Genomic DNA, 27,556 nt, shown 5'->3' with positions numbered 1-27,556 from the left:
AAGAACCTGAAGCAGTTGTGGCTTCATCTTGCAGATTTTATTCAAGTGAACAGTCCTTATTCACAAGAATAGTTTCAATTACTTCCCTCCTTACTCTCACAAATAGTTCCACTGACCTTTTGAGTCAGTGGCACTGCCTGTGAGAGGAAAGAGGAGGTAGCAGAATTAGGGCCCATATTTGTGGGCATAAAGAATGAGGAGTTGTGAGAGCAGTAGCCACTCTGAACATAGGGATTGAGAGCTAATCAAAGTGGAGAGGTTTGTATAATAACCATGAACCAGATATGGACCTCCCTAGATCTACATGTGCAGGAAACCTACCATCTTGCACATGGAAGGCGCATTTGGGCACCTGCCTACCCCATCCACTCCCACCCAAGGGTCAGTGCAAGGACAAGGAGTTTAGACTAGGTGGTCAATGAAGAGAAGTGCATATTCAGTGGTAAGGCTAGATGTGGGTACTTATTGCTGTCCACACAAAACTTATCTGGAAAAGAAATACAGCCCCAGTCTGTATTATCTTTGTGCAGAGTCGTCGTGTCCGTCCCCCCCAGCCCCGTATTGCCTGTTCCCCTGATTTAACTGATCCCAAGGAAGTAAGGGGAATCCTGGCAGACTGACTCAGTTGGAGCCCTACACTCCTCCCCTGTCCTCCCCTCCTACAAATTAGGGTAAATTCACCACATTTGGGGCAGGGCCTCCAGGCTTTACCATGGGGAAACAAATCCTACATAGCCCCAATGTGATGCTATAGGGGAATCTCCATGAGAAGATCCTCACAAAGAGAGACTCCCCTTCTGTGGCTTTCAGCACAATAATTTTGCAAATCTCTTTGCTCTGATTCTCTCAGAATAACTTTCAGCTAATCAGACTACAGAGATTTGCATACTTTACAGTTGCTCAGGCAGCTGTGCAAATTGGACCACCTCACACTTGCAGTTGTGGGGAGGAACTGGATAAATGAGTGTAAAATGTGTGTGTGTCAGTAAAGGCACAGCATCTCAGCACTTGGTTTGGCTGAGCCAATTCACTGCAGTATAATTTACATTCTTAGCATTTTGAGAGATATAGGCTTTGGGGGTATTGGTGCCTAAGACCTTAATATTTATACTATGACTGTTTAATTGCAATACATAAGACATTTGCACCATTGATGGGGTTTCAAACAAATACGATTTTATGAGATTAAAAAGAATTGTAGAAAAGGTGTTTACTGATGCCCCCTTTTCTGATAGGAGCTTTATTCAGGGAGTAGCTTCGGCAGCAGTTTCCAAAACACCAAACACTCAGTGAGAGAATCATGGTTGCTTTGGCCCAATGCTGTATTTGGATTTTGTAAACATTACTTGGAAATAAGTAGGGCACTTGCATAATTGACTTTTTTAGTTTGAAAATATTATTCACATGTATAAAAGCATGCTTAAAGGAAAGAATAACAAGGGATCTCTGAAGTCCGTATAGATGTTTTGTATATATGCATGTAAGAAAATACATCCTTTGTGTATATGATTTTGGTAATACATTGTATGGTGAGAATAAGATTCATTAATATTGTGCATCATGATGGTTCTGGAATAACTGCATAGTTAAGGTTGGGTTGAGATCTTCACCAAGAGCATAATTTAAATCCCTCAAGCAGACAATGAATTTAGTCTCCAGATCTGAATAAATTTAATTACATATTAATAATAATACCACCAACTCGCATATAGCGTTTATTATCAGTATTAAGGATTATATAGCTTCAATATTGTACTCTGTCGTTGTGGATTAGTGTATTGAACATTAGGCTGTGTTCTAATCCTGTCTCATCCATTGACTCAGGGGACTAAGAAAGTCAATATATTCGCTGTACCTGAGTTTCCCTATCTGGCATTTGTGAACTATATTTTTCTATCTCTCTCAGGTTTTGAGGGGCTTCATTAGTTAATATTTGTAGTGTGCTTTGAAAATATTGTTATCGGAGGAGTCACCAGATGGTGCTGTTACAAATAGGTTCAAAAGTTTTTCTTGAGTGAGTTTCTGTTTTTAGAAGAAATGCTGTGGTGTTGGTTTTTTACTGTAGTTTCTTGGGGAGTGGGAGAGTGCAGTGGAGCTGTGGCAAGCAATAAGAGTTTTCTTTCTCCCTTAATGCTTCTGAGCTGTGTCAACTCTGGAAGCAGAATTGCTCCCTGGGAACCAGGCATTATGTTAAGGTTATGATCCCTGACAGAGGAGATCACTTGCATGCTGTTTGTGACCTTTCTTTTCCATAGCATGTAGTAATGACTGATTATACTAGTCAGTAAATTGCAGAGCATTTATATTATTGCTCCTCTGCCAAATGGCAGCAGTTGTGATGGCTTTGCCAGTTAGCTTTCCTTTGGAGGAGAAATCAGTGACACCAGAGTCAGGATATGTTCTTAGTGCAACTTCTTTTATTAACTCTGCATAGGCCAGTCCCTTTGTTCAAGGACTGGTGTATGCAGAGTTAATAAAAGAAGTTGCACTAAGAACATATCCTGACTCTGGTGTCACTGATTTCTCCTCCAAAGGAAAGCTAACTGGCAAAGCCATCACAACTGCTACCATTTGGCAGAGGAGCAATAATATAAATGCTCTGCAATTTGCTGACTAGTATAATCAGTCATTAATACATGCTATGGAAAAGAAAGGCCTTAAAAGACCCCCAAAATTGAGATAATTAGGTTGTCTTGCCTGAATCCTAGACTGTCTGAACTGTGTTTAGCAGAGTACAAAGGTGGCTCTTGATCCAGGGTCTGAAGGCTGGGCCAGTCTACAGCATGAGGTCTGGTCTACAAAAGTTAGGCTGATCCAGCTACATCACTCAGGTGTAAAAAAATCCACAGTCTGAGCAAGAATTCTTCCATCAACCTACCTACCACCTCTCGGGAGGGTGGATTACCAAGAGACCCCTCCCATCGGCATAGGTAGTGTCTGCACTGAAGTGCTACAGCTGTGCTGCTATAGTGTTTCAAGCCCTAAGTTAGAACAGCCTTCGGTTATTCTAATTTATGCCTCTCTGGCTCTGGCCCTTCTGGAGATTTGGAGGCGGGGCATCAATCACAACAGTGGCTGGCTGTGCCTCGGGGATTCCTCCACAGTGGGGAACCCTCCACTAGCTGGCTAAACTGGCATTACATCTGCTGCACAGTGCCAAAGCAGTAGTGGGGCTGGAAAACCTGGCCCATCGATTTTTAATTCCACTTGTTATTAGTGTAGCTATTACAGCTCATGTGGATACAGTGGCCATGAACCTGCAAACACTTATGTATATGCTTAACTTTGTCCACATCAGTAATCCTATTGAAGAGAATGGGACTACTCACCTGGCTTAAATGTTTGCAGGATCAGCAGGTTAGTAAATTCATCCACACTGTTCTCAGGAAGACTATATGAGCTGTAGTATGTAGAAACCATGAGGTGAATTAAGAGTAGAGTGGAGGTGCACAGTATATTAACAACATATAAAACCTACTTTAAATTCATTTCCTCAATTTTTCCTCCAAACATGAAGTGTTAGCCTATATTTCTGACAGGAGTGTTGTAGGTAAGACACGGGAGGTAATTATTCTGCTCTACTCAGCACTAGTGAGGACGCAACTGGAGTTCTGTGTAAAGTCTTCAGTTCCACACTTTAAGAAAAATGTGGACAAATTGGAGAATCTAGAGGAGAGTAACAAAAATGATAAAAGGTTTAGAAAATGTGAGCTATGAGGAATGGTTGAAAGAATTGGGCATGTTTAGTCTAGAGAACAGAAAGCTGATGGGGGGACATAACAGCCTTTTAATATGTAAAAGATTATTACAAAGAAGATGGTGATCAGTTGTTCTCCATGTCCACTGAGGGTAGCACAAGAAGTAATTGTGCAGCAAAGGAGCTGTAGGTTAGATATTGGGAAAATCTTTCTAACTATAATGGTAACTAAGCTCTGCAACAGGTTATTGAAGGAGGAGGTTGTGGAATCCTGCAGGTTTTTAAGAACAGGTTAGACAGATATCTGCCAGGAATGGTCAAGGTTTACTTGGTTCTGCCTCAGCTCAGGGGGCTAGACTTGATGACCTCATGAGGTCCCTTCCAGTTCTACATTTCTGCAATTCTGTAAGTTACATCCAGTCAAAATAGATCTGGTTTTTTTTCAAGAGCTGTTTTCCACATTGAAAGTGTACAAATGAAAGTATTTAAATAAAAAACTGAACATTTTTGTAGTCACTTCATAAAAAGCAAAGTTTATGGGGATGATAAAATCAAAAGAAACAGAATGGTGAAAATTTTCACATCAACTTAGTAAAGCTATCTGGGCTATGTCTATTTAGCACATCTCTAGGCAGAGATGACTTTCAAAACTTAGTTTTTGTGGGTTTAAGTCAAATGTTTACCATTATATTTGTATGTAATATAATTTAGTCTAATCTGACACTTCTTTGCATTGCCAGATCTCAATGGACTTATAAGGATTTTAACAGGCTCAAAGTGCTGCTGAGCTTCAGCCATGAGGCTTCCTTTATAGTTTGAGACATGTCACTCTTCATTAAATCAATAAAACTGGTGTCTGAGATTACAAATTTGTGCCCAATATCTGTCATCTCTTTATAGTGTGGTGCCAGTTGCTCAAATACAAAATATTGTTTCCATTATAGAAAGAATCCAGCTAACTTCAAAAATGGAGAACCCTACACTCAATAGGTAGCAGTGCAGGATACTTACCTATTTACCAAAACACTAACTCTACTTATGCTGCCTGCCTCACTGAGTTAAGTTCATCGCAAGAATCACATAAAGAACAGATTTAAGGATGTTGGCATTTATAAAAAGTTATTTTAACTCTTAACACACAATTAGCATTTCAAAAATATACTTTTTGTATACAGGTCATTGAGTATGGTTGTTCTTTATATGAAAATCAATTAAAAATCGGTACCGGGGATGAAATTCTGGCCCCACTCAACAGCAAAACTCCCACTGATTTCAATGAGTCCAGGATTTCACCCCAGGAATTTATCAGAGAAATTTTCTTATTATAAGCTTGAAACCAGTGCTTCTCATATCCCATTCATTTGAAGAAATCAGTACAGCACAATAGGGATATTTTGCACATTACTGTTTAGCTAAAGTGAAGCCATTCTGAATCTTTCCAGGCATTTTTGAATCCATGAAGCTAACCTTCAATATAGACTGTTTTTTGAGTTTTCATTAATAGAGTAATAATAACTTTAGCTCTACTAGATACTTAGCATTACTGATTAATTATTCCTCACAAGCCCCTATGAGGTAAAAGCTCTCCTGAGAGGTGCTGCTCACCCTCAAAGAGATGAAGGTATTCAACACTGTGCTCTCCCACTGAAGTGAACTATGGGGTAAAACCACTCAGCAGCTCACAGTCAGTGCCCAGTACTTTAGGCCTTGAGAGGTTGAAAGGCTAAGCAATTAGGCCAAGGCCACACACAAAGTCAGTGGCAGAGCTGGCATTATAACTCATGAGTTCCTGGCTGATAGCCTTGTGCTGAATCCACTAACCCATCACACTTCCCCTCCTGGTACATACAAGACTGGTGCATTTTAAATTCTCTCTCTGTTTTTGTCATCCTCTCACATGTAAGTGATAGGATCAGAGGGTGCCTCTCGCCCTACATTTGTCAGAAAGTCTATGATTTTCACCAAGTTACTCAGGCTATTTGGTAGCTATGGATGTTTAGAAAAAGACAGTCTAAAGCCACAATAGCACCCTGACAGGAAAAGATAAAGTGTTGCACCACTAATCTCATAGACAAAAGTCACAGTGAAAAGTGCTTGGCCCGGACTTAATTAATTTCTCTATTTGTTTCTTTTTGGGGATCCAACATGAATGTTCAGGTTTCTGAGTGGCCTCATACATTCAGCTAGTGGCTGGAGTAAGATCTATTGATTTAACCCTCCCTCCAAATCAGAAATGACCTCAGAGGAAAAGGAACTGAAGTTGAAATATAGTTTAATAACTTCAATACATGTACTAGATTGTGCTGTATAAAACAGGACAGCTCAAGGCATTGCCTCAGTTTTCAGACGTCATGTAAAATTTACAGGTATTGTATTGTTTGTTTACTTTGTGTAACTTAGATATACCGTTTTGCATGCAAGAAAATGCTTCTCAATTCTGCAAGACTTTTAAAGTCTTAACAACCTCCACATCAAAGGGATCAATCCAATTCCCATTGAAGTTAAGAGTTAAACTCCCATTAACTTCAATGGGTGAAGGAGCAAAGGCCTAAGTTCTTTTATTAAAATATTTGAAGTTCTGTAAATGTTAAAATCAAACAAAAATCTAGCTTTAATGCATCATCTTATTTACTATAAAAGTGGTGCTAGGGAAAGCAGAGGTTTAGGGTATGCTGGTTTGGGGCAAAAAGTATAACTGTGTGTGAGGGAGAGAGAATGGAATAGGTTTTCTGATCCTCCAGGACTTTCCTGATAGTCTCCAAGAATTAAAAATTAATCTTTAATTAAAGATTGTCATGTGATGAAACCTCCAGGAATATATCCAACCAAAACTGAAACCCTAGAGTGGAAGTGAAATATACTGTAGCCCTGATTCTACAATCCACCCAAGAGTGGAGAGGCGTGGTTACAAGGAGCCAGTTGTTGCTCCTCTGCCTAGACCGGGCACAAATTAATGCTGCAGGAGGACAGCCATAATTTATGCTAGGAGAGGATCTGGTGTAGCAGAGCACTGTTCCCTCTCCCCTTTTAGTCCCCACACCCCTAGAAAACCCCCAGTACACTTCCTCCTTCCCATTTTGCTCTGGGGTTGCAGGGAAGACTGCTGGGGCAGAAGAGCTACCTCAGCCAGATTTATGTCAGTAGAGAGTTCCCCCATATGGGGGATTTCTCTCCACTGGTCTTCTCCAGTCACTTTAAGACCACTTTGCATTGCCTATACGGTGCAATGAGACCATAGCAGAATCCAGCTCTATATATTTATGGCAAGTATGATATATATATGTGAACATTTATTCCATATAAACTCTTTGCCTTCCTACAGTATGAATACATACGACTTAATGTAATTAATATTAAACACAGGGCCCCATCATATAGCCCTCCCTCATGTGAATGGGCCAGTTGACTTCAGCAGAACTGTTTGTGTGAGTTAGGGCTTGAGGATGAAGTCCAAATATACTGTAAATTTTATTTTTGTAATTTTATTTTCTGCCTCTATTACTTATAGATAAAGAGTGAGTTTGAGAGTAGCAGAAATCTGCCTTTTATAAAAGGCAATTTGGAGAAACTCTTCAACTCTTGAACCTTGTAATTTGCCTTATTCTAAAGGAATACTGCAGTTAGTCTCTAAGGTACCACAAGTACTCTTTTTCTTTTTTTGTATGTAATGAGTATCTCAGGTTTCTTCTCTACTGTCAAATCCAGCAAAACCTCAAGTTATGAATACATCCGACAAATAGTTTAGTGTAATAATTTTAAGCTACAATAAGAGTAACTGATATTTCTGTTGACACCTCAAATTACCCCCATCTGTAATGTTTGGTGTAGGTACCATAATAAAAAGATTGCTTAACACAATCAGATTAGAAAACAATTTAACGGATGGCCACAAATAGAGCGTAGAGTTTGTCATGGCTACAAAGATTTTCTGTCAGTGTATAAAAGCAATTAATCAGTATGCAGAAGGTATTGCCTATCCCATAGATATGCTAATTTTTTGAAACTTTGGAAACTCATGTTCTACATTTACTGTTCACACTGGATTGAAGTTAACCATACACAGCTTGAGCTGATGAATTCAAGACTGCAAAATGTCACATTTTCTTATCCCTGTGTTGTCCAATTTTGAGATCTTTAGGGGTTTTTTTCTATATGTTGATTACTGTGTAAAACACAGTAATCTAATGAGTGTACAGTGAAATTTAGCACAGAATTCTGTGACCAGTTTTTCTATTAAAAAGTTAAAAAGGATATCAGATGCCTGCTAAATTATTTGTTCCAAAATTACCAAAAATACATTTAAGACAAATTATATGGTAGCACATTAAAGATCAACTAAGTTCAACACATTATCCTTTTTCTTTTTTTCTTTTTTCTTTTTTTTTTTTACAGAGTACTGTGGCAGCTAGTTGTATCTACAGTATTTATATAAATGATGCACATATATATTATTCATATTATATATATTATATAATCTTTTATACTACATATTAAATGTGAACAGTAGTAATCTGTCAGTGAACATATTCCCCCCACTTGCTTTAATTTGAGAGCTAATATAGAAGGTGGTTCTTATCAAGAAAAGGCACTACATTTACTTCAGTAGTTTCAACAATTTGTAGTCCAGAACATTTTCTGAAAAAGCAAGGAAAAAGGAACAGCAACTACAAAACACAAGACCAAATGCATTTTCTTCTATACCTGTCTCTTTAAATGAGATCTTCCAATCATTTTGTTTTGAAAACCTTTTAGAGAATAAACTACTTTGTTAAATGTATTCCCCTAGAGAGTTGTACAGAAAAATAGCACAGCAGTTAATTTAGCTACAATTGCTTTTTTACCGGCAATGTTAAAACTGTATAGCTGTTATGACTCACCTAAAGCAGAATCACAGATTAGCTGCTGTGGATGTGCAGGGGCACAGCTGCATGCCTCTACCAGCTCCTGAATTCTGAGGGTGAAAAGAAGCACTGAAGACAACAAGGTACTGTGTACAGGATTCATGCTGCCTTCAACACAGCTAACTGGCCAACTAAAAGAAAATAGTCTCTTACTGTTGATCTTATATCTAAACTTTCTAATCTCTGTGCAGTTCAGTTTCAACAGACTTAGATGGTTTAGAAAAGCCCTCTAATGCTCAGTCTGAGTATACACTTATGTTAACAGACTTCTAATTTTCCTGGCATAGGACCCTCTTATTTATGGCCCTGATACTTACAAGTAACCCCGCCTTCCTTTAAGGAAAAAGCACATCATTGGTGAAAATATTGTGACAGGTTTATTGTTCCAAAAGCAAGTTTACCTTACTGGGTTGCATCATAATGTTGTTATTATGAGTCAGTGTGACTATTAATAATCAAAAGCTTTTTAAAAACATCAGTTTCTGCTCTGATTTTATGATCTTTTGCAGATTGGAGATTAAACTAATAAATTAATCTTGTGAATTTCATGCCAGTTTTAATTTAAAAAATAAATAGTTCCTCCACCTTCCCTATCATGACCAAAGCAAACAATATATCTAAAAGCAATGCTAACATCCTTTTTTAAAGCCAGATTTCGTTTGCATTCCCTGATCTTTCCCCTGCCCCTCTCTACATTTTCTTGAAATGACTTGACTGTTTGCAGGCTGCACAGAACTTCATTCATGAAGAGGAAATGGTTCAATGCCTTGTTTGTGAGCCCTGAACAATTGGTAACTACAAGCAATACTGGATAAAAATCCAGGCTGCAATAAAGGCCATTTTGCTACTTCATCATATATTTAATTTGAAATAATGATTTACAAAAAATCCAGTGATATATGTTCAAGGCGAGGCTTTTATTTATTAGTATTCTGCAGTCCCTATGCTATGGGTCCTATTCAAATAAAATGCCATTTCCACATGCGCTGGCTAGGAGGTCCGTGAGCTTCTGTGACTCAACATGCACAGAGCATAGCTAGTCCTGATTCAAGAATCCAAAAGCTAATACTCTTCCTCATCTGTAGATCTTATTCCTATAACCACCTTCACATTTGCATAGCTTGTACACATGAATCCCGTCTGCCCTTCTATGAAAGGTGTCTCATATGGATAGCAAGATGAGATCTGAGCAGGGAGGACTGTGGTGTATGCCCATTTGAGAAACGTTTACATATAGGCTGACGTTAGGTATGCCCTGTAATGTAAGTCCAGGGTTAGTAGAACTCGAGTTAGAAGACACAGTTGTAAGTCCAGATTGTTGAATGCTGGGTTCCAGCCTAGGGCACTAGTGTCTATATTGCATTAGATGTTGTACTAACACAGAACAAAAATACTGTCACTACCCCAAAGAGCTTACAATCTAGGAGCTTGTCTGTGTGGCAAGTTACTGCAGAGCAAGCCAGGATGCGCACTCTGAGACTTTCGCTGTGCTATAGCAATGTCCCCATAGAACATTACACCATGGCTAGCTGGTGCACTATAGACTCTCACCTTAGCTTGCTGCACAGACAAGCCCTAAGTATAAGACTAAGAGACAACACATGAATACGAATACAAAGATGGGGGAGTACAAGGAAACAGAATTGGTCAGTATGATGGGCATTGGCATCAGCAAACCACGAGCCCAACCATTGTCATGTTTTTTTGTAGGCGTCAGGGAAAAGGAGCGTTTTGAAGGATGATAATGCATTAGTTTTGCAGATGTTACTCTGAACTCTCTTTCTGTTTGGCAGTTCTTTCTCACCCAAGTTTGAGATCAAATTTTCATATCAAGCTGTCCCATGCATACACAAACTACAATCTTTATTCACAGCCCCATGTGTGCCAGAAGTCTTCTGGATATTAGGCACGGGGAAAATCAACTGCAGTTCCTCAAAACACCAAGCCCCCTGCTCACTTCAGTCATACCTTTCCTGCTTCACATTATGTTGCTTTGCTTCTCATGCACTTGCAACCCTGACGGCCACCTCTTTCTCAGAATTAGCTGGAATGTCTCAGTGTCCCTCCACCTCTTCTGCAATCTGAGACCAAAAAAAATTTATTAATGCATGTCCCAGGCAAGAATTTTTTTAAAAACCCTTAGATTTAACTTCTGTCAGAAACAAAGGCTATGGATTAAGCTATGGCGAGGTTTTTTAGTGGCCTTTATGCTCAATATTTTAGATCTATCGATTATGAAATCTAACTCAGGATAATAGGGACTGAAAGTGGCAGTGTGATGGCTGTTTGGGGGCCTGTAAGATATGATTGGATGATCATTGACCAGTTTCCACAGGACAAGTACCCTATATCACATAATTCCTGTTGCAAATGGCACTAACAGGCCATATTGGTGACCTTCTTAGCAAAGCCCAAAGACTGAATGGGTCTGGAGGATGAAATATCTTTTTTAGAGATGGACTGTCCATATGATGGCTACTTAAGGCACATTGGTGTGATTATTGGAGAGGCTGACCCTGCCAATTGCCCATGCTCTACCTGTCTTGTAAACTTTGGTGTCCAGTGCTGTCAACACAATAACTTTTTACAAGCATTATATTAATTCAAAAATTAAAATAATTTATAAAAATGGTTAAAAATAAACTATTTACTATTTTCCAGTCTTTGGTTATGAGTTGAGAGTTAGATGCACACATTAGATCATGGGCTGGTCTACAGTGGGAACTTATATTTGCTACATCTTTCAGGGGTGTGAAAAATCCACATCCTCAAGAGAGACATCTATGCCAACCTAACCCCTGGTATAGACAGTGCTAGGTCAATAGGAGAATTCTTCTATCACCCTAGATACTGCACCTTGGGGAGGTGGATTAATTAAAGCGACAGGAGAACCCTTCTCATTGCTGCAGTGAGTGTCTACATGGAAGCGCAACAGCGGTGCAGCTGAAGCAGTGTTTTAAGTGTAGACATACCCTGAGTAGAGCTAACTACAGAAATGTAAACATGCCAAAGGTAAATTTTATGTTTTATCAAATCTTGAGCTATATTCTACAGAAGTATGGTGGTTGTATGGTAGTTGTGTAAGCATAGTAAAATACATTTCTTTTTGTTATAATCTACATTAATACTGCCTGAAGACACTCCAGGCTCCAATCCAATTAGCCTTTTAAGAGAGTCTTTCAAAGCCATCTGTACACAGGTGGAACATTTAAAGTGTGGTTATGGTTAGAAAAGTTTATTGACTGTAAATGACGGATATTACTTAGCAAATGTGCTCCTTCTACATTCTGAGTTATGTCTATCTACTTTACTGACAAAAATAAGTGTCTATTTTTTACTCCTTAGGAGTACTCCTTACTACTTAGGAGAGGCAATAGAGCTGTGTGAAGGTGAGCTGGATTCATTTCTGTCCCACACATCATCAAGTGAATTAACAGCTAAGTTCCAATTGCAGAATCTTTCTTAGTAGTAGTGATGTGCATCTTCAGTCCCAGATCCTAGGATGAGTTTACGGTGTGGGCAGTTAGAAGTGGACTACAGAGTTCACATCCAGATCTGAATTTTCCCCAAGTTGTAGGATGTTGGGGTTTGGTTTATCTCCATTGCTGCTTTGAATTTATAAACTGAACAAATCTGATAGAGAGTCACTGAGATAAAAAAGCCTTTCAAAGCCAATAAATATTTTTACACCTTTACCTTTCAGAGTATGGACCCGATCCTGCAAATAGATATGCATACATTTTCAAGATTGGGTCTTATATCTGTACGTTTAGTTGATCATGTATGTGGATCAATTGATACTTGATCACTTTTCAATAGAACCTTTATTCCTTCGTTGTGATTCCTAAACTTTCTGAATAAGTTGTTTTAGTCACAAAATAAGCTACAACCTTTATAATTTTTTCTGCTAATAATATAAGTTGAATATAGTGTGAGAAATACAGTAGCCCGCAACCCAGACAAGAAGTTAGAAAAACTCTGATCTGTTATGCTGATGTAAATCAGGAATAACTCAGCTGAACTCATAATTTATACCACTGTAACAGAGAGAAACATATGGACCATTATCATGACTCCCATGTGAATATTTTTTTCCAATCCACCGTTCTGTTGCTGATGAAACTTCAAATATGTGAGCTCCCTCTCCTGCTCTTTAACAGCTTTAACTAGCAAACCATATTACCAGAGATAACGTATTTGTAATGACATAATCTATGATACTGGTACATGGCCAGAGGAAAGAAGAAAATGCATCAAGGCTCATCACGCAAAGGGTGTAAAGGTTTCTAGCTTGACAAAGAAAAAAACTGAGACACAAAAAGATACTTTTTGGATGACAGATTTAAAATATATACCATTTGACACATCACTAAGGAAAAACCAAGCAGTTTAAATAAAATTCAGAATCCAGAAAAGCAAACAGATGGAAGGAACTCACTTTTTTAAAATGAAACCTGAGATTCAGGATAACAACTATGAGAGGCCTGTATGTGCCTGACACACAGCTAGTCTGGCACATCCCCATTTTGAGAAATACTGCCATTGAGTGATGGCTATTAGAATATTTGAAAGTCAACATAAGACATCATGGTATCCATTGTATTGCATTGTACATGGGGTAATTAAAGTTAGTGAAAGGTGTGGCTGCCCATTGGTTGATTAAGCAGTGTTTCACACCAAGAGTCTACCATGCCCCTGCCCTGAGATCTTCACTGGCAGCCTGTGAGTATGCAGGTGGAGTTCAAGGTTTTCTTTTTAACCAGCCCCACTGCTTTTGGTGTTGTGGTACACCAATCCCTTCTAGAGACATCTGGCAACATGCTGGATGTTCCAAGATCTTGAACGCAAGTACTGTAGGCACACCATCCACTAGACTCTGCAGGCTCTCGCTCTCCTTAGATCACCACAAACAATGATATTGTAAATAAATAACTCAGGATTATTTGACTAGGTCTGCCAGAAGTTAAGCAGTGCAACTATTCTAGACACAATAACTTTGAATAGTTACAGCAAACAGTTACATTATTTTCCAATATAAATCCCTTAATGGTTTGGGGCCTGGTTACTTGAGATTAGATCTATGTGAATAATTGATTGGGTTACAAGCAGTTCAAAAAAAAACATTTTAATTGTTTGGGGTTGACCCAAAATGATTTATTTTTTTTTAATTTTGGTGAACCAAAAAAAAATCACTTTGGGTCAAATAAAATGTTTTTTTCTGATTTTTTTCTAAACTTTTTTTTGTGATTACAAGCTTTTGTACATTTTTGAATTTGCAAAATTTCAAAACCTAAAATAATTTCAAATAAAATAATTGAAATGTTTCAAATTGGAAATGTCAAAACAGAAGCTTCTGGGTTTTTTGGAATTTTATGAAGTTTTTTCCCCCCAACCGAAACAATTTGGCAGATTTGACAGAAATGTATTAAATGTTTCAGTCAAACCAAATCTGAATTTCCCTCTCTCCCCCACCCTCCCAAAAAAAGTAGTTTTGGTCAAAAAATTTCACCCAGCTCTACTTGAGAGAGAGCCTGTCTCCCTGGGCCATGCTGCTGCAGTGGAAACCTACAACTGTGCACAAGCTAAAGGTTCCTTACTTTAAAAGAGATGGGGAAGCACTAATGGCATTCTCTGGGAGGAGTCCTTAGTTTACATGTCTCTCTTCTCTTGGTCCTCCAGAGGCTGGATTATGTTAAGTAATGGCACAGCAAAGCCTGCAATTTTTTGCACACAATTGAGTAAGAATAGTCTTCTCTCCTGTTTCTTCTTCAGCCCACAGAGGTGGGCTTGACTAAAATGTAACAGCCTTGGACAGTGAGAATGGTAATAATTACAAATAGCTGCCATATTATTATTCTTTCTTTTATTTGTATTATACTAGTCTAACACCACAGAGTCATAATCTGGGATCAGGTTCCCATTTTAGGAAAAAATAATTTAGAGTTCAATAGGAGTTGCATTTGAGACAAAGAGAAAGTGATCTGTTCCAGAAATACTTTGTATATAAAATATATTCAGCTTTGTCTGACTTTTTTCAATAACAATAATAATAATAATATTGCCATGTCCTCCTATAGCATATTTTATAGCATTAGCAAAGGTTTGTGAATGACAGTTACAGGTGTTCTTAAGGAGTCATCAAAGAAACAAAGACAATATAGTTATGGCCTGATTATCAAAGGGGTTGAGCACCTTTAGTACCTGTTGAAGGCAATAGGTGTTTTGGGTGCTTAACACCACAGATAATCAGGACATAACAATGTGTATCAGGTCTTACCATTTTAAATTTACTCACATATGTACAGAAATGGTGACAAGGAAACTTATGCTGCTGGCACGTCTCTGTGTGCCCCTAGAGGGGGGGAGGTGTGCACTGCCCCCACCCCAGGCAGCACATGGAGACTCGCTGCTCCCCTTCCCCCCCCCCCCAAGGGGCACACAGAGACGTGCCAGCAGCAGGGCTAAGGCAGCTCTCTGCCCACACTGCCTCCCTCCTTTCGTGCCACGCCGCTCCTGGAAGCAGACAGCATGTCCCTGCGGCCCCTTGGAGGGGGGTGTCATAAATATAAAGGGAAGGGTAAACCCCTTTGAAATCCCTCCTGGCCAGGGGAAAGCTCCTCTCACCTGTAAAGGGTTAAGAAGCTAAAGGTAACCTTGCTGGCACCTGACCAAAATGACCAATGAGGAGACAAGATACTTTCAAAAGCTGGGAGGAGGGAGAGAAACAAAGGGTCAGTGTCTGTCTGTATGCTGGTCTTTGCCAGGGACAGAACAGGAATGGAGTCTTAGAACTTTTAGTAAGTAATCTAGCTAGGTATGTGTTAGATTATGATTTCTTTAAATGGCTGAGAAAAGAATTGTGCTGAATAGAATAACTATTTCTGTCTGTGCATCTTTTTTGTAACTTAAGGTTTTGCCTAGAGGGGTTCTCTATGTTTTTGAATCTAATTACCCTGTAAGATATCTACCATCCTGATTTTACAGGGGGGATTTCTTTATTTCTATTTACTTCTATTTTTTATTAAAAGTCTTCTTGTAAAAACTGAATGCTTTTTCATTGTTCTCAGATCCAAGGGTTTGGGTCTGTAGTCACCTATGCAAATTGGTGAGGCTTTTTATCCAACATTTCCCAGGAAAGGGGGGGTGCAAGTGTTGGGAGGATTGTTCATTGCCCTTAAGATCCAAGGGTCTGGGTCTGTAGTCACCTAGGCAAATTGGTGAGGCTTTTTACCAAACCTTGTCCAGGAAGTGGGGTGCAAGGTTTTGGGAAGTATTTTGGGGGGAAGGACGCGTCCAAACAGCTCTTCCCCAGTAACCAGTATTAGTTTGGTGGTGGTAGCGGCCATTCCAAGGATAACGGGTGTAATATTTTGTACCTTGGGGAAGTTTTGACCTAAGCTGGTAAAGATAAGCTTAGGAGGTTTTTCATGCAGGTCCCCACATCTGTACCCTAGAGTTCAGAGTGGGGGAGGAACCTTGACAGGGGGTGTCTCCACACATTGCTCCCACCCTGAACACTGACTCTGCAGCTCCCATTGGCTGGGAACTGCAGCCAATGGGATCTGTGGGGGTGGCGCCTGCAGGCAGTGGCACACAGAGACCCTCCTGCTGCCCCACAGCCGCCTAGGATCCCCTGCCAGAGGGGTGTGCCAGTTGCTTTGGGAGTTGCGCTGCCCAAGGTAAGCGCCACCCCCCTGGTCCCTTTCACACCCCAACCCCCTGCCCCAGCCCAGAGCCCGCACCCCTCCCCTCCTCCCTACCCTAACCCCCTGGCCCAGCCCAGAGCTGCACCCAGCATCCAAATTCCCTCCCAGAGCCCGACCTCTTCACCCCCTCCTGCACCTTAGCCCCCCACCCCAATCAAGGTACCTCACTTTATTTTCATTTACTTCCTATTACTTATAATATAGGAGGAGGATGAAGAAAAAAAGAATGAAAAACAGGGGTTGGGGGACATAATAGAGAATGTTCTTTTTCTTGGCTGGGTCCTGGGGGGGCCCCAAAAAATGAAGCTGTGCACAGGGCCCCACTAACTCTAAATCCGCCAGTGAACTACACTGTGGTCCCCAGTCTGGGTACATCTGCAATTATAAACCCACAAGATTAGGTGCCGAAATCCAATCCAATGTATACAATGTATTTGCTTTGCAGCCATTTTAAGAATTTTAATTTACTCCTCCTGCCCACCAGGAGTAATGGCTACTTAAGCATGCTTAAAAATAGCATCAAAGTTGAGAGCATGGGTTTGACAGATATGGCAACTTCCTGCAATATCTTTGGGAGATCTTCCTGTATTAAATGTGTGTATCATTTGTGGGCCATGGATTCTGTGTAATTTCATGGGGTGAGCAAAGCTTCTTCATGAACTAAGAGGTGATTAGACAAATTCACTCAGGTGGTAACATCGTCAGAGAAATACCACAACCTGGAGAGGCTCACATATACTAGTTCAAAATGGATTCTCCAGAGACCAGCACACAAAGAAAGGGCTTTTGGATAACAAGCCTGAGTTTAAGCTGACTCAGGGCCTTCTTTCTGCTCCAGCAAAGCAACAGGACCTTCTGTTGAGAGGGGTTGGAAGGACTTAGGCCTACTGAGGCCTGTGACAGGGTTGGGCCAGATGGCTATAGGAGAGTAATAGAAGGCAGATGTATTAGCCCCAGGCTAAGTAGGTCCCTTTTCCCTGAGTAAGGTAACAGGGAAGGTTCCAGAACAATCAGGAACCTTCTGGAGACAATTAAGACAGGCTGATTGGAACACCTGCAGCCAATCAAGAAGCTGCTAGAATCAATTAAGGCAGACTAATCAGGGCACCTGGGTTTTAAAAAGGAGCTCACTTCAGTTTGTGGTGTGTGTGTGAGGAGCTGGGAGCAAGAGGCACTCAGAGCTGAGAGTGAGAATGTGGACTGTTGGAGGACTGAGGTGTACAAGCATTATCAGACACCAGGAGGAAGGTCCTATGGTGAAGATAAAGAAGGTGTTGGGAGGAGGCCATTGGGAAGTAGCCCAGGGAGTTGTAGCTGTCACACAGCTGTTCCAGGAGGCACTCTAGACAGCTGCATTCCACAGGGCCCTGGGCTGGAACCCGTAGTAGAGGGCGGGCCCGGGTTCCCCCCAAATCCTCCCAACTCCTGGTCAGACACAGGAGGAGTTGACCTGGACTGTGAATTCAGGAAAAACGGCCAAGCTGAGGGCTGCCGTGAAGCTCCAAGGCGAGCAAATCCGCCAATAAGTGCAAGACCCACCAAGGTAGAGCAGGAACTTTGTCACAGGCCCCATAAGACTGATGGATGACCTCTGTTAAGCTTTAAACATGTGTATAGGAACTTTTTTAAAAATGTTTTCTCTGTAATGCTTTCACTTTAAGAATAAATGTGCTTGCTTATAAAGAGTTGTGTGGTGACATGTGACTGCTGGCAATTACAGCTGGTCACAGTCTTTGGAGAGAAAGGAAAGCTCAGATGCTGGCCTGTCTAGGCAATCGGGCTTATGTAGGCAAGGAACTATGCAGCCTGGAAAACGCCTGGTCAAGAGCGAGAGAGATGTATGTCTCCACCCAAGAGAGGTGATGGCTGAAGAGCTGAGAACTTAGAGTGGGGGCCCTCAAGAGAACAGAGGGGAGGAATACAGGTGCAGTTGGCTTGAACAGTGAATTATTCCATCACGGACACAGAAATGTTTGAGGAGTCTAAACAAAAATTGGTATTACACACAGGAAGCTGTTCAGTGCCTTGTGAGGGATACTGGCACAGGACTCTTGCCAGCTCCTTTAATTTTGCTGTTTTACTGGGTCATAACTAACAGAGCAATATGCTGAGTTGCCCTTACTGGTATCTGAATATTGTTCTCATATATCCCTCATATACACTTTCACAGGACCGAGCCCTATGTTTTTATCTTGCAGTGATGTTTACTAAACCCAAATAAGCTAGGGAAAGTACATCTTCTGTATAGTTGTTTATTTATTTAGAACTCTGCTTGCTTTTTTCTGGGAAAGAGGAAAATGAACAAAAAGCCACCTTGATTATTTCATTTTTTAAATTTCCTTTTTCCAAAGTAAGCAGGGCAAAATTAGATTTAGGCTGATGCATGCTCCACAAACAATTTGTATGGAACTAGAGTGGCTGAATGAACTTTCAGTGGGCCTTATTGGAAAGACAAATATTTAACATTGAACATAGTGAGTCATGTTTATAAAACATCTTTACTTTTTGTGTTGCTATTTTTTTCTCCCTCTGATTTCCTGTTGTGGCCTCTGAATCAGTTCTGAGGACCTTAAAGCTGCAGACAATTGCCTTAAGCCTTTGCCACTCTCAAAACTGCCTGATCTGTGGCCTCCTTGCAGGAGAGTGTCAAAGCAGAGGGTCTGTACCTAACCTGACATCTGTAATTGTGTTGAATTATATTTTACCTTTAGAGATTCATTAAAATTAAAATTTGCTAAAAAGAAAATCCTTTGTTATGCAACTCCTAAGCATTCTTTCAAAATGTTAATGTTGTAGGACAGCAGAAGGCTAAGTGATATGATAATGAATCATTGGATTCCCATTATCTCTTTTACCAGAAAAGTAGAAATCATATTACTGGTTTCAGAACATATTACTGGTTTTCATATTTCAATGGATACCGTGTTTTTAGCGAGGAGAGGGATCATGTTTGCTGACTTAGAGAAAAGCACCTTCAAAGAGTTTTGCTAGGTCAGATTACTTGAGACTGTACGTCTCAGGACATGACCCTTAGACCCATGCAGGCACATCCGTAATTATTACAAAACTACTTGTATTGATTACTGATTACCGATTACTGATTGCAAAGTTTTGTAGTTACCACAGATTGCCTGACTGCAAAATGGGGAGCACTGAAGGAAAATGGGAGCTAGAATAGAAATCTCCCATGAGTCCCTCTTGGTTCTCTTTTGCCCTACATGACAGGGTTGGGCTAGATGGCTACAGGAGAGTGCTCATATTGGGTTCTGGGAATGGGTGGGCTTACTGCTGAAAGACCCTCCTCCAGCCTTTGGGGAGGATCCACAAGGCCCAGGAACACAAGTAGTTACGGGGGACAATAAGGAACCAGAGTGGGACACTGAACAGAGAACCCTGGACAGTGCCCACTGCTCCTCAAAGGTCAAGGGAGCCAGCGGACTGCCACCCAGAGGAACTCTGCCTGGATGCTTGAACAGAGGGAGGATCAGAAATAGGCCCCACAGTTGCAGGAAAGCCCCTCAGCCAATGTCCTCTCCCTGAGCTTATAGATGGCCATTTTGGCCAGCGCTAGGAGCAGTTTGACAGGGAGGTCCCATGGCTTTGTTGGGCCACTGGAAGGCAGGTATATTAGCCCCAGGATAAGCAGGTCTCTTTTCCCTTGATAACTGAACAGAGGTTCCACTAGGTTAATTAGGACACCTGGGGCCAATCAAGGGCATGCCAGAAGCTGTTAAAAGCCTCCCCTCCAGTCAGATAGGGGTGAACGATAGGAGTTGTGGGAGGAAAGTGTGCTACTGGAGATCTGGGCAGTGTAGACACTGACAAGCATCAGGAGGGAAAACCCCATAGGTACAGAGGTAAAGGGCAGGGGAAACCCTACCCAACAGGGAGAACAACCCTTCCAGGCCCCAGAGGTCTGAGTGAAGAGACCTCGCCAGAGAGGAGAAACTGAACTGGGTGCCTGGTTTGTTGCCACCATGCCTGGAGGGGCTACCAGAGACTAAGAGGCTTCCCTCCGATTCCCTTGTCAGGGAGACCAGGGGAACCCTGCTAAGGCAAGGTATGGACAGCAAGCCAGGGGTGTGGGGAAATTCTGAGATAGAGAGGAATATCCTGGCCCACCGCTAAGTGGAAGTGTGGAATCCACCAAGGCAGAGAAGGAGCTCTGTCACTCCTTGTAAAACTAATATAATGATTTAACTCCCCTGAGAGGTGCATCAACTGGTAAGACATGGGAGGAGGCTGTCTGCCTGCAAGCTGTGGTCTTATCAGTGAAATTTAGAAGAATCCAGGAATCCTAGGGCTCTTGCAATTTGGATAACTATAGATACAGCATGAATATTATGTATTAGACTCCCCAGTTCCCCTTTTCATATCCAGTCAGGAACACACAGTCGGTTAAAGCAACATCTTTGAAGCATTTATTTTGCTGTATGTTTTAAGAAGGTGGCACTCCAAGTGGAAACTTCTCTCTCACCCATTTGCCTCCATCAGTTGCTGTCTGTCCAGCACTTTGAGGATGTTGGGCCTGATTCTCCCCACATTTACACCAATGTAACTCCAGTTTGGGCCATGTCTTCATCTGGTGTAAAACAAAGTAGCTCCATTGTAATTACACCAGCTGAGGATCAGGCCCGTTGAAGCTAGATGAGTTAATCAGCTGGCCCAGTAACTTCAAGTGAGTTACTCACTATATATGAGAGGAGGACGAGGCTCATTAAGTGCTAAATTTTATTTTTATTGTCTGAATACCAGTGAGAGAAATACTTTCAATCTGGTTTCCTAATGCTTTGCCTCTGAGATGTTTCCCTAATATTTGAAGACAAAGAAATACCAAGTAGGTACCTAGAAAAATAAAGTGATTGCAAACAGTTAAGCAGCACATAAGTCAACTCTGGAAAGAAAAATATCAATATATAGCTAATGGGGTGGGGGAGAGACAGACACATTATTAAAAGCATCAAAGCTTCTTCAGACAGGATATTACAGTCACATTTTAAGCCTACATATGCTGCAGTATTTCCATTACAGATGTAATCACTTCTAATATTTAATCCCTCCTTCTCTCTTGTCCTCAAACCTTTCAATGGTGCAGTTAACCAAGAATGGTTAGACTTTGAACACTTGGACAGGTGGCCAGTCTGCCAAGAGATTTTTAAAGTATTATTGCTATACTCATTAAGATTCATGTCTAACATGAATGAACTCCCAGTCTGAAGGGTGCCCTTTGATAACAACCATTCCATTTGTCTGGTCATTAAATATATTAATGTATTTCCTGATATTAACATATGACAGAAATTGTTAAAATGTGTCATATCAGTGAAAGCAACTCTCATACTAAATACTCTTCTAGCTGAAATTTAAAGGAATTTTGACTTCTGTTATCTAGATTTAAAAGAATTCCTCCTCATAGATTTTTTTTTTTTTTTTTTTACTCTTTCATCTGGAGAACATAATATGGTTTACTCCCTCAGGGAACATGTCTACAAGTTCACAGATCAAAGCAGAACCAGACATGAACCATAAGACTCACTTTGAGTTCAGAGGCTTTTGAAATGAAACTCCAAATTTATTATAAAATAATGTTGTGAGATGTTTAAATCACTGAAAAGAAAAAAAAATTCTTTAGTGTGTGTGCACTTTTTGCATTCTTTAGCACGTGATAAAAACAATCAGAAGAGTTTTTCATTTTGCATTATTTGACATTATTTTGCATTAGCAAAGTTAGTATACTGGCAAATATCTCTACAGTAAATAACCTACATTGATATTATATAAGCTTCTACAAATTCAGTAACAGCCACAGCCATACTGGTGATTGCAATAATATTTAGTATTGACCCCATTCAGCATATTCAGACATGCTGTTTTATGTAGAAAATTGTATTAGATATCTGAGGCAAAATAAAAATATTTATTCAGCCATCCTGTTTTCTACCAAAAATGCTATTTTATCAGTGGCTGTAGTATTTGATCTATACATATAATTAATAATAAATCCCAAATTATCCTTTTACTGATGTAACCATTTAAAACCGAGTGGATTAGTACTCCACACAGATGTGAGAGTTCATGAAAGCAGATTCCATTGCAAGATCAGGGAATCAGGGTGAGCTTGTTATTTATGTTTAAGGTGCCTGAAAGTTTGTGTGTACTTCGCAGCTTGTTGTGTGTAATTTGCAGCTTTTTATATTTTGTTGACATTTGAAGGAGACAATTGCTATTTGAAAGTCCACAAGGTGCAGTCAATCTTTTAATTGTGGTCTAGTTCATTGTTGGATTGCATATCCCCTTTATATATTTATTTTGTCTCATTTCTTTAACAAGATTATTTCTAGAGCTGGTCAAAAATGGTAAGGATTGGCTAAAAATAATTGTTTTTGTATTCCAAAATTTTCATGAACATTTTCTGCTTTGTCAATGCAATTTCTTTTCCAATATCTGGTTTTTAAATTAAAAAATCAGAACATTGCTAAAGAAACACTTTTTTCCATAAAAATTATCATTTTGGAAAAAAGGCTATTATTGCAAGCAAACAAAAAAATTGAATTAAAACTTTCCACCAGCTCTGTTAGTGACACAGCCTTCCAAAGAGATGCTCCACTCACATTTGCTAGAACTGTTTATTAAATATTTTCCTTCAAAATAAACAAAATGTAACTAAAATCACAGAAAGCTTATGAAGCTAACTGGTTTCTGTGCTAGCATGGTCTTAGCATGCCTGCTGTTTACCCATCTGTGTGAGTCCAGAGAGCTCCTGTGGTGTCAAGGATAGAAGTCAAAACGGAAGGGAGCAGGTGGGGAAGTTAAATCCCATATGTATCATAATTGTAACAGAAAAGTGTCAGTTTTTCTTACCACTTGGAATGATGATTTCGCCCCATGATTGGAGCCAATCCGTGGTGGTGAGAGCCACTTTGTAGATTTGGGCAGGTAGCCCCCATGCGGGGAGTGAGATCTGTGGGGATTAGGGAATGTAGGGGCAGCAATAAGGGAAAATAGCTCTCAGTATTGCCCATTTGGATAGTAGACAGCAGGCACATCAGCATCACATAGCTAACAATGTGCTACTATAGTGATGAGAACAACCAAAAATGCCTTGTGGTAACTTAATTTTGAGCCTTCCTTGATCCCTCTTTTGCTTCAGCTGTAGCCTTTGTGGTTTGATTACCTTTGCTACCCGCCTTCCACTCCCCTCTATTTCTATTGAGATATGGCATGTCATTTGAAATCCTGGTATCAGACTCCAGCGTTAAAGGAATCCTGCTCCTTTTAAAGATGCTGGTTCATTTTTGTAAAGCAAAGTCTTTTTTTTTAAATTGTTGTTTTTGTTCCTGTGGTCCACAAAGGATTCCACAGCTATGGAATCATGGGAAAACTTTGTGGTCCTGTTAATTGCAGGAGTGCCATTTGTACTGCTGTTGTCAAAGGTCTGCCAGCATTTCCATTATAAACCCCGTTGCAGTGGTTTATGGCTCAACCATAAAAATCAGTTGCTGCCTTATAACGTCCCAGCCAGGCAGTGATTTGTTTATTATTTTAAATTTGGGCGGTGGGGAGAAATTTTCATTTTTTTAAAATATGAAGGTAATGAATAAATAAAATTTAGGATAAGTGCTACTTTGTATTCTCATAATTCACAGCTTAATTTTTAAACTAAAACATAGCCAGCCATTAATTCATAATGTGTATGTGCATGCATGCTTTTGGCTAGTTGGAAACAAGGCTAATTAATAAAGACTGATAAGGTACTGGAGATGCATTTAACTGCAGATTACTTAGACTGAAGTTCTCTAGAGAAACAATTTTATGTTTGTTAGATCAAAGATCAACTCTTGAAATGGTTCCTAAAAATGGATTCAAGTGAAAGAATTCCAAAGAAATGATTAGAAGTGTGAGCAACAGGAGTGATGTAGTGGTGGGAGTCTGCTATAGACCACCGGACCAGGGGGATGAGGTGGATGAGGCTTTCTTCCGGCAGCTCGCGGAAGCTACTAGATCGCATGCCCTGGTTCTCATGGGTGACTTTAATTTTCCTGATATCTGCTGGAAGAGCAATACAGCAGTGCATAGACAATCCAGGAAGTTTTTGGAAAGCGTAGGGGACAATTTCCTGGTGCAAGTGCTAGAGGAGCCAACTGGGGGGGAGCTTTTCTTGACCTGCTGCTCACAAACCGGGAAGAATTAATGGGGGAAGCAAAAGTGGATGGGAATCTGGGAGGCAGTGACCATGAATTGGTTGAGTTCAGGATCCTGACACAGGGAAGAAAGGTAAGCAGCAGGATACGGACCCTGGACTTCAGGAAAGCAGACTTCGACTCCCTCAGGGAACGGATGGGTAGGATCCCCTGGGGGACTAACATGAAGGGGAAAGGAGTCCAGGAGAGCTGGCTGTATTTCAAGGAATCCCTGTTGAGGTTACAGGGACAAACCATCCCGATGTGTCGAAAGAATAGTAAATATGGCAGGCGACCAGCTTGGCTTAACGGTGAAATCCTAGCGGATCTTAAGCATAAAAAAGAAGCTTACAAGAAGTGGAAGGTTGGACATATGACCAGGAAAGAGTATAAAAATATTGCTCGGGTATGTAGGAATGAAATCAGGAGGGCCAAATCGCACCTGGAGCTGCAGCTAGCGAGAGATGTTAAGAGTAACAAGAAGGGTTTCTTCAGGTATGTTGGCAACAAGAAGAAAGCCAAGGAAAGTGTGGGCCCCTTAACGAATGAGGGAGGCAGCCTAGTGACAGAGGATGTGGAAAAAGCTAATGTACTCAATGCTTTTTTTGCCTCTGTCTTCACTAACAAGGTCAGCTCCCAGACTGCTGTGCTGGGCATCACAACATGGGGAATAGATGGCCAGCCCTCTGTGGAGAAAGAGGTGGTTAGGGACTATTTAGAAAAGCTGGACGTGCACAAGTCCATGGGGCCGGACGAGTTGCATCCGAGAGTGCTAAAGGAACTGGCGGCTGTGATAGCGGAGCCATTGGCCATTATCTTTGAAAACTCGTGGTGAACGGGGGAAGTCCCGGATGACTGGAAAAAAGCTAATGTAGTGCCAATCTTTAAAAAAGGGAAGAAGGAGGATCCTGGGAACTATGGGCCAGTGAGCCTCACTTCAGTCCCCGGAAAAATCATGGAGCAGGTCCTCAAAGAATCAATCCTGAAGCACTTACATGAGAGGAAAGTGATCAGGAACAGTCAGCATGGATTCACCAAGGGAAGGTCATGCCTGACTAATCTAATCGCCTTCTATGATGAGATTACTGGTTCTGTGGATGAAGGGAAAGCAGTGGATGTATTGTATCTTGACTTTAGCAAAGCTTTTGACACGGTCTCCCACAGTATTCTTGTCAGCAAGTTAAAGAAGTATGGGCTGGATGAATGCACTATAAGGTGGGTAGAAAGTTGGCTAGATTGTTGGGCTCAACGGGTAGTGATCAATGGCTCCATGTCTAGTTGGCAGCCGGTGTCAAGTGGAGTGCCCCAGGAGTCGGTCCTGGGGCCGGTTTTGTTCAATATCTTCATAAATGATCTGGAGGATGGTGTGGATTGCACTCTCAGCAAATTTGCGGATGATACTAAACTGGGAGGAGTGGTAGATACGCTGGAGGGCAGGGATAGGATACAGAGGGACCTAGACAAATTGGAGGATTGGGCCAAAAGAAATCTGATGAGGTTCAATAAGGATAAGTGCAGGGTCCTGCACTTAGGACGGAAGAACCCAATGCACAGCTACAGACTAGGGACCGAATGGCTAGGCAGCAGTTCTGCGGAAAAGAACCTAGGGGTAACAGTGGACGAGAAGCTGGATATGAGTCAGCAGTGTGCCCTTGTTGCCAAGAAGGCCAATGGCATTTTGGGATGTATAAGTAGGGGCATAGCGAGCAGATCGAGGGACGTGATCGTCCCCCTCTATTCGACATTGGTGAGGCCTCATCTGGAGTACTGTGTCCAGTTTTGGGCCCCACACTACAAGAAAGATGTGGATAAATTGGAGAGAGTCCAGCGAAGGGCAACAAAAATGATTAGGGGTCTGGAACACGAGTTACGAGGAGAGGCTGAGGGAACTGGGATTGTTTAGTCTGCAGAAGAGAAGAATGAGGGGGGATTTGATAGCTGCTTTCAACTACCTGAGAGGTAGTTCCAGAGAGGATGGTTCTAGACTATTCTCAGTGGTGGAAGAGGACAGGACAAGGAGTAATGGTCTCAAGTTGCAGTGGGATAGGTTTAGGTTGGATATTAGGAAAAACTTTTTCACTGGGAGGGTGGTGAAACACTGGAATGCGTTGCCTAGGGAGGTGGTGGAATCTCCTTCCTTAGAAGTTTTTAAGGTCAGGCTTGACAAAGCCCTGGCTGGGATGATTTAATTGGGGATGGGTCCTGCTTTTGAGCAGGGGGTTGGACTAGATGACCTCCTGAGGTCCCTTCCAACCCTGATATTCTATGATTCTATGATTATTTATTGATGTCTGCAGCACCATTCTGACGTGTAAAGGTGCCTTGCAGAAATGCGAACGATATTTACACGGAAATCACCCATCATTGAAATGTGGCCATGACAAAACAGTTTCTTCCTGAAAGTGATAGAAAAAATATTTTTCCATATGCAGTCACTGGGGAATTTAAGTAGGCAGAATGCTCTCATCCCTACAGGTATTTTAGTTAGAATACAGAAAAAAAACACCTCTTAAACTTGTGAGATGTGCTATAGGAACTTTAAAGGCCACAACCACTTAGGTTCTTTTAGCTTTACATCTCTGCTGATGAACAGAGCCTTCAACAGTATGGTGCTCCCTTGTATCATGCTGGGGAGTTTACTCAATCAGGACCCCATTCAGCACTTAAACACATGTAGAAGTCCCATTGAAGTTGGTGAAACTTCAGCATGTGCTTAAAACTGTGCACGTTTATGTTTTTACTGAATAGGGATCTATTTGAGCATGTGATTAAGGGTTTCAGTACTAGAAGGGGGATTTATCACCTGCTAATTAAAACCCACTTCCTGAAGCACTAGAATTTATTCCCCCAGTGTTCCCATGTAGTAAGGAGGAGAAAGTGTAACCATCCCAATATCCATCACACGCTAAGTATGAGTCAACAGTATAACATTGTTGCAAGAAAAGCAAACATCTTTCTTGGATGTATTAGCAGGAGTGTTGTAAACAAGACACGAGAAGTAATTCTTCCACTCTACTCCACGCTGATTAGGCCTGAACTGGAGTATTGTGACCAATTCTGGGAGCCACATTT

At 40.9% G+C, this 27,556-nt stretch overlaps 2 protein-coding genes across 5 annotated transcripts in view; one reads left to right on the top strand and one right to left on the bottom strand.

The window, feature by feature from the left end:
* Positions 1-8,890, bottom strand: part of TIMP4 (TIMP metallopeptidase inhibitor 4) — a 59,745-nt gene extending 50,855 nt beyond the window's left edge. Inside the window, exon 1 of the mRNA XM_048857167.2 lies at positions 8,575-8,890. Coding sequence (XP_048713124.1) covers positions 8,575-8,701 — 127 coding nt within the window. The 5' untranslated portion in view covers positions 8,702-8,890. The remainder of the gene's footprint in view (positions 1-8,574) is intronic.
* Positions 1-27,556, top strand: part of SYN2 (synapsin II) — a 418,695-nt gene that overhangs the window by 310,843 nt on the left and 80,296 nt on the right. The window lies entirely within an intron of this gene.

Source organism: Caretta caretta, chromosome 7 (assembly GCF_965140235.1).
Source record: "Caretta caretta isolate rCarCar2 chromosome 7, rCarCar1.hap1, whole genome shotgun sequence".
NCBI lineage: Eukaryota > Metazoa > Chordata > Testudines > Cheloniidae > Caretta > Caretta caretta.
The sequence above is the reverse complement of the archived record's forward strand: the minus strand, read 5'-3'. Positions and strand labels throughout refer to the sequence as shown.